Raw genomic sequence first — 8,249 nt, forward strand, 5'->3', positions numbered from 1 at the left:
TCACATTGTGGGAAGTGTAGCTTTGAGGCCTTTATAGCAACCTTCCAAGGAAAGGGGCGAGAATTGTGGCCTCCCTCATCTGAGAAATCTAGATAACAAAACAGTTGGTCTAATTGAATTGATTTATTTAAAACAAGGGACAGTGTACATTAATCAACATATTAAAAACATGTAAAAGTACTCGAATTAGCCAAAAGGCTAGTTTTCACCGATAGTCCCTTTGCCAGATGGTGATAGGCATCCTACAAGCAAGAATTAAAATACCACTACATTGTTATACCAAAAAATGTACATATTTACAATAGATGACATCACTGAATACAGGTAAGGAGCAAGTCATGATAATAAAGAAAACATTCACAATACGCACTCACACACACACCTACACCCACACATCAGTGCTGGCACTGTTGATTATCAATGAGCCACTTTTTAACACTGTGCTTGAATGTGTTGTAGGATGAGGATTCTCTTATTGGTTGTGGTATTGAATTCCATTGATGGGATGCGTGGAATGAAAATACTTAAATCCCTCCCCCTCTTCACAGGACCCAGTGCTGTTTTCAGGCTCCCTGAGGATGAACCTGGATCCTTTTGACAGCTACTCTGATGAGGAAGTATGGAGAGCTCTGGAGTATTCACATCTCAAGAGCTTCGTATCCGGCCTGCCAGACAAACTCAACCATGAGTGTAGTGAAGGAGGAGAGAACCTCAGGTAACTGATTAATATTCAGCCATGCCAACTAGCAAAAACTCAGCTCAGCTGCAGAGAGAACAAGGCATTTGTTTGAGTCTGGCTTGTGAAAGTGAAGTAAGTATTTGTTTGCAAACGTAGCCAATAGGGGAATCATCACCTACACTGTTCTCACTTGGCAATTCATTCAATTTACTTCTACTTGGCTTTTTTATTTATACAGTTACGATCAGGGACAGTCAAAATCATTTCTCATTGAAAGCTTTTCTCTTTCCTGGTATACCTGTAATGTGAAACATCTGCAGGTTGTGTTGATTTTTTTTATTTGGAATTGGCTCTAACACTGCCATCAGTGCCGGACTGGGACAATAAGAGCAACAGAGGTGTGTGTGTGTGTGTGTGTGTGTGTGTGTGTGTGTGTGTGTGTGTGTGTGTGTGTGTGTGTGTGTGTGGTGTGTGTGTGTGTGTGTGTGTGTGTGGTGTGTGTGGTGTGTGTGTGTGTGTGTGTGTGTGTGTGTGTGTGTGTGTGTGTGTGTGTGTGTGTGTGTGTGTGTGTGTGTGTGTGTGTGGTGTGTGTGTGTGTGTGTGTGTGTGTGTGTGTGTGTGTGTGTGTGTGTGTGTGTGTGTGTGTGTGTGTGTGTGTGTGTGTGTGTGTGTGTGTGTGTGTGTGTGGTGTGTGTGTGTGTGTGTGTGTGTGTGTGTGTGTGTGTGTGTGTGTGTGTGTGTGTGTGTGTGTGTGTGTGTGTGTGGTGTTGTGGTGGGTACGGCCCCCTGGTGGCCAGTACATACATTATGTGGCCCCCACCACCATCCAAGTTGCCCATCCCTGCTCTAGGGGGTCCGGGGGCATGCTCCCCTTAGAAGTTTTTATTTTTAATTTGAGGTAAATGCATCAATCTGGTGGAATTTAAAGGGCAAATAAAGAGAATAGATATATGGAAACACCCATATGAAATAGACCTGTATACATTTCAATAATCCTAAAATCATAAGAATATGGCCATAACCAATAACATACCATATCCAATATGAAAAAACATTGAAACTTGTTTATTTATTTGTTTTTGGTTCATTTATAGTTGTGAGTGTGTCTCCTGAATCAGCTTCTCCCCCCTGCTCCTCTGACGTAGCAGGAAAGACTAGTTTTAGCTCTCAACAAGTTTTGTAAGTTTATCTTATCTTTTTTCACCTAGCTAACATTTATTTTGTATTCATGCATATTTTAGTAATCTCTCCCCTTTCAAATAAATATGTGTTTACATGAATGGTGACCAAACCGAGACCAAACCGAGACCCGCTGAGAACTTAGACTAAAGTTAACTATCTAAACACTCAAATAGTCCTTTACCTAACTGAGCTGTAGTTATCAGCCTCTCAGTCTGACAACAGAGAGCTCTCCTCCACCTTGTTGTTGAAACAGCCTCTTATAGCCGTTAGAGCAGCTAGCTAGCACCAGACAACAAAACACGTACACTCACTCTCGCCACACATACTGACACCCTTCGAGGGCTTTAATGTATGATCGGTGTGACAGTGGCCATGTCGGCAGGCCACATCATGTAGACAGCCAGTCCCCCTGTGTGAGGCAGGCCCACATTTACGCAGCATCCTGTTCACAATACATACAAAAAAAACTGCCATTAATAAATGACTGTCAGAAATCCTAAGTATCTGTTGGCTTATGGAAGCATGTGTGTTTCCCACCAGTGTAGGTCAGAGGCAGCTGCTGTGTTTGGCCCGAGCTCTGCTGAGGAAGACCAAAATCCTGGTTTTGGATGAGGCCACAGCTGCTGTGGACATGGAGACAGACAACCTGATCCAGTCCACCATCCGCTCACAGTTTGACGACTGCACCGTCCTCACCATCGCTCATCGCCTCAACACCATCATGGACTACTCCAGGTAGAGTGAGTGACGTGAGTGTTCTTTTGCTCCTCGTACTGTGACAGTTCATCAGTGTTCTGATCCTTTAGGGTCCTGGTGTTGGACAAGGGAGAGATGGCAGAGTTTGACACCCCTTCCAATCTCATTGCTCAAAGAGGAGCATTCTACAAAATGGCCAAGGACGCCGGGCTGGTGTGAAGCAGGAGTCTCCTCACTCTGTCCAGAATCGCCTCTGAGCCACCACAGCACCTCTGCCGTCCTGCAATTAGGTCCTGAAATAAAGAGGGACAGGGAGATAAAGTGAGGAGTTGTTCTACACTTTGGAACAACTGTGTTTGACTATTAAAGCAAGGGTGTTAATGAAAACAAGGGTTTTAGTTGGACCTGCTCCAAAACTGCTGGTGTTGGTAAGCAATACTGAAGTCAGAAGACGACATCAAGTATGTTGTCTTGTAAATACAAAATCATATAGTGCCAAAGACTGCCTTCAAACATCCCAGTTGTTTTCAAATGCAGATGTCCCAGTTCCATAATATATAGTTCGAACGTACAACATTTCCTCCATATTAATCGTTTGGACTATGCTGTTTTTTACAGTACTACTTTACAGTTTCATGCTAACAGTACCACCTGTAACCTGCACTCAGTGTAACGGATAAGGCAGGCATTATCATATCGTTTCTTATTTGAAAGAAAATATAAAACATCCAAGAGCTTATCTGTTAAGCAGGTGTCGTAGCTCGTAGGGCACATTAAAGTTGACTCAAATTAATTTATAATTAGCAGCGAGTAGAACTGGGACTCAGCTGATTCTTGGACCTTATAGCTACCAAAGCTAGCTGAAATAAGGCAATGCACTTATTTCTTATAGTTGAATGTAACATCAGTTGGAGGGATTCTTCTGAGAGAGAGGAGTGTTTTGCGGTTGTCTTATTTTCAGAGCATAAACGATGTGGCTGTGTGAGGAGCAACACAAGGTGTGCCAACTGATGTGTCAGAAACAATAGTTGCGCTGATGATGTGACAGGAAGGGAAGGCTTGTGACATTGAACATCATCGCATAAAACACAACAATGCAAAAACTCTGGGAAACTTTTAGATAGATAACACTGACTGTTACTTTACATCCACCACTCCTTGTATTTATTGTGTGTTTGTGTTTAATTTAACAGCTTTAAATGTATGTGTTCATGCAAGTGGCTGATAAGGTCAGAGACTTATTTTAGGTGAATTCTAATGAGGTGACATTGTACTGAATGTACACAAAATGAATGCTTATAATCTCTTAATGTTCATTTTGTCATTTTATGTACCCATTATAAATATTTGTATTGTGACTGACAGCAGTTTAGAAGTTGATTCGACAGGGTTTTTTTACATTGCTGTTTTGATGATAGTAAGTTACTGCGTTATTTTGACCGTTTTGATAAGATGCTGACATGGAAAAAATAAATTCCCAGTTTAGAGTGTGCACGAGGTAGCAGTTTAATGCTCTGAGAAGCTCTGGTTACAGTAAAAATAAAACATTCAAGTTCAGGTCAATGAATCTTACAAATACACAGCAGAAGTAATGATGTAAGTGCATTGAGCTACTGTACTGTATATTGTTATGATGTATCACTATGAAGACGTTACTGCTTTGCACTGCTGTCATTAAAAGAACATTACCTTGAAAAACAAATTCCTCCCTTCCTGATTCCATTTTGAAACGTGGAACTACATTTGTATGTTATTATGGCAAAGCCAACTTACATACAAGACATAATGTAGGGTGCAAATCTAAGAGGCTATGCCAGTTATAGAGCCCTTTGTTTCTAATAGGAACTGAAAACCATATGAATAATGTTTGCACTCACTTCATTGTCACTGTAATAACTTGATCTAATGTTTTCAATTCAGAGGAAAATAATCCTGAAATTAATTAAGACTCATCTTAAAAGTTTGCCATAGTGTGCACATACTGTATAGTCTCATGCTGTGTGTGAATCCAATGCAATAAATAATATTTTTCCTCCATTGACTAGATTCCCATAGTCACTGGTGGTTAGGCTGGTTTGTTAGTGTGAGGCTCCTGGATGATGACTGTTACCAAGTCATGATTGTGGCATTGTGAATGTAGTATGTGGGAACATTTGGAGCCACCTATGGGATCTGTGTCATTCTATAGTCTTGGCTGTAAAAGTTATGCTTCTGGTGAGCATTTTTGTTTTACATATGTATGATTAAAGGAGTACATTAAAAGTTTTATTAATGCGCATCTTCATTTGCGTAATCAGCTTTAAAATATTAGACATGTTGCATTAGTAAAACATGTTATATTAAGAAAGGCATATATACATTTAGCTAAATTTAAATAAATGGTTAGCAACAACCTTTATATTTAAGGTGAAGCTCTTTGTACATTTCTTAAAACTAGAGAACTTTGTTTAAATGACAGCAAAAACCATATGGAAACCAAGTTGAGGCAAAGATTTGCAATCCTTTTTACAAAACCTATAAGATCATAATTAAACGATTGTAGATTAAACTTATTTCATGCATTCAGTGTGCAAATGTTATATCCAGACATCCCAAACAATATGGCGTTATATTTGTGCCTCTATCCTGAGCACGCAAGGAAACATGTTGAGCATAGAAAATGCGATTGAGCGCGCACTTGAACATTTTTGAGCACAGAGAAATATATTTTCTCTCATAAAACTCCTGCTCCCGTGCGCAAGCAGACCCGCTGCACGCGCTCTCTCTCCTCCGCTCGACTCGCTCGACCTCTCCAGCCTGTGCGCGCTCAGCTTTGCCTGTGCTCGCTCAAGTTGTCACAGCGTTACAAATGTGCCACAAAACCAACCAATCGGAGAACTCGAGAAGGTCAATTCTGATTGGCTGGTTATGGAGTCAGATTTGGGTCAATATTCTCGCGCGTAAAACAAGCTACTCACGAGCGGAAAATGTGCTTTTACACGCGCATAAAATGACCCTCGCGCGCAGATTAAACCCCCGCGAGCGGCTCTGCGCTCGCGAGCGAGAGAGACAGCCCTCTTGCTCGCTCGCGGGAGTGTCAGCCTCGCGGAGTCTGTCTACGCGCGTGTGAAAAGTTTCTGGCACTTTGGGGCGGAGCCACTGGACTTTGATTGACAGCTGCCAGGAAACCCGGGGTTTGCCAGGTTTGATAAATGCCTGAACTGCCAAGAGCCGAGCAGGTGACGGCAGCAAAATCAGTTGGACGAGATTGAATGGTAAAGTTGTCCATAAAAAACTATTATATTCGTAAAGTGTACAGCTAATATATATATATATATATATATGATTCTGTTTTCTTCAAGGTTGTGTCTTCCTGGTCGAATGTACTTATTGTAAGTCGCTTTGGATACAAGCGTCAGCTAAATGTAATGTAATGTAATATACATTAATTTGATATAAAACAATATATTTTTCAGTGGGCTGTGTCCGTCGAAAACTGCTAGCTACTGTCTGCTGTACGTACCTAGATGTTGCTGCCGTCACTGCTCGGCTCTTGGCAGTTCAGGCATTTATCAAACCTGGCAACCCCGGGTTTCCTGGCAGCTGTCAATCAAAGTCCAGTGGCTCCGCCCCAAAGTGCCAGAAACTTTTCACGCGCGCGTAGACAGACTCCGCGAGGCTGACACTCCCGCGAGCAAGCAAGAGGGCTGTCTCTCTCGCGAGCGAGCGCAGAGCCGCTCGCGGGGGTTTAATCTGCGCGCGAGGGTCATTTTATGCGCGTGTAAAAGCACATTTTCCGCTCGTGAGTAGCTTGTTTTACGCGCTAGAATATTGACCCAAATCTGACTCCATACTGGTCGTCTCCAATCATATCTTCTATGTGAGATGAGAGAGGGATTTTGAGAGGGGTCTGCCTCAAGCCCCCAGGAAGTGCGCCGGACTCAGATGAAAATATTCGTGCTGGCCTAACGGCGGTACTACACTTCCGTTTGGTTGCCAGGCCCGGAAACACTTTTTCCCATTGACTTACATGGGGAAAGAGTGGTCTGTAACTCGTTGGATAATTTTTTTTGAACTAAATAAACTACCCAGTATGAACACTTGTATAGCCCTTATTAAAAACATTCGTTTCTCAAGTTGTAAAAATGTGCTAATAACGTTATTCTGAGAGTTATTTCCCTCTGCATTATGAACGCGCATCTAACCCACGGGACCGCGCCGCCCGGCACATTCATGTTACGTGTCCCGACCAATCAGAGCACACTGTGCTCACAGGGAGGGTGGGGCTGGAGCTATTGGAGCTACAACGAGCCGTTAAAGGCAGAGAGTGAAATTCAGTGAATACACGTAGTTTACAGAGATGCTGTATGAGAAACCAATGTGAGTTGCGTTTATCTTTACCCATGGGTGCACAATAAGAACGGATCCATATCGTCTTACTGCCATCCCACGGAGCTGTAATAATGGATATATTGCACATGTTTGCTGTAATTCATTATCATACTACATGGGCTGTATGATTAAATCTTGTACCGTAAATGTTGTATTAAATAAAGTTAATATTACCGACATTATTAACGTCCCTGTAGCTTCGTATTGCACTAAGAAGCTTATTGCACTATATATATATATATATATATATATACAGTGCAATAATTATTTCATGCTAAATGAAGCTCTGTTGCTTGGATATCACTAGATCCTGTTACAGCGTAATATAAGTACGTAACATAACGATTGATGTGTACATTAGCATCATTACTAGCTAGCCGCTAACTGCCGCCTCGTTCATATCAAATCCATGATAACATTTACGTGTAGGCAAATTGACGTGCTTGATGTGAACGAGCATTTTGGTTAAAGTTGCGCATGCTCTATGAGTGCACATACGGGTACTTCTCAGGCATGCTGGGTAATCTGTGACGTTTCACTCTCAAAAGTTGGGCCATTTTATCATCATGCCCTAATGAGCAGCTCTCATAGGAATGAATGAGGCCCCGCCTCCCACGCTGTATCTAGTTCTTATTATACATCCATGGTCTGCCTGCAGACCTCCACTGTCAGGAGAGTTCCGGTGTCAGTACCAGATATGTTCGGGCTACCAGATATGTTCGGGCCACCAGATATGTTCGGGTGTATTTCCGTCGCATCCGTCTTCCGTCATATCCGTCATATACTCACCTCCCTCTGCTCCCAGCGCTCTGCTGCCACACACCGGCCGTCTGCGGAACTGCAGCCGGAGGAACTCGGGACAGCTTGTTATGTGTGGGGTGCTATGGTGGGGTCCCATGTACTTGTGCACATAAATAATGTTTCTAATTATTTACAATTAAAAAAAATATATATTCTGCGTTATAACACTTTTATAAGGCCACTAGATTAGATAATTACGAAATGTGTAGATAGAATACATATATTTCAGGTTGTTATTTTGTCATTATGTTTAATGTTTTATTTACCTTTTAGTATTTGTATATAGTATCTGAACTTTGGAGAGGAGTTGGGAGACACACGACACATCAAATCACATCTACAGATCAAGACGAAGCGAATGGAAGTACTCCCATACTCCTAGCGTGAAAATGTTTGTGAAAACGTGTGCAAAGTCTCCGAAAATCCTAAAAATAAGCTCATATTTGAATTCATCATAAAAAAACACATTATTCAGTAAAAACCAGGCCCCACTGATCATCTACTCTCTGAGACGATTCCA

At 41.9% G+C, this 8,249-nt stretch overlaps 1 protein-coding gene across 1 annotated transcript in view; it reads left to right on the forward strand.

Annotated features, from left to right (window-relative positions):
* LOC117560048 (multidrug resistance-associated protein 1-like) overlaps positions 1–4,823 on the forward strand; it is a 43,650-nt gene extending 38,827 nt beyond the window's left edge. Inside the window, exons 12-14 of the mRNA XM_034236800.1 lie at positions 549–715; positions 2,402–2,596; positions 2,668–4,823. Of these exons, the coding sequence (XP_034092691.1) occupies positions 549–715; positions 2,402–2,596; positions 2,668–2,776 (471 nt within the window). The 3' untranslated portion in view covers positions 2,777–4,823. The remainder of the gene's footprint in view (positions 1–548; positions 716–2,401; positions 2,597–2,667) is intronic.
* Positions 4,824–8,249: the final 3,426 nt, after the last annotated feature.

Source organism: Gymnodraco acuticeps, unplaced genomic scaffold (genome assembly GCF_902827175.1).
Source record: "Gymnodraco acuticeps unplaced genomic scaffold, fGymAcu1.1, whole genome shotgun sequence".
NCBI lineage: Eukaryota > Metazoa > Chordata > Actinopteri > Perciformes > Bathydraconidae > Gymnodraco > Gymnodraco acuticeps.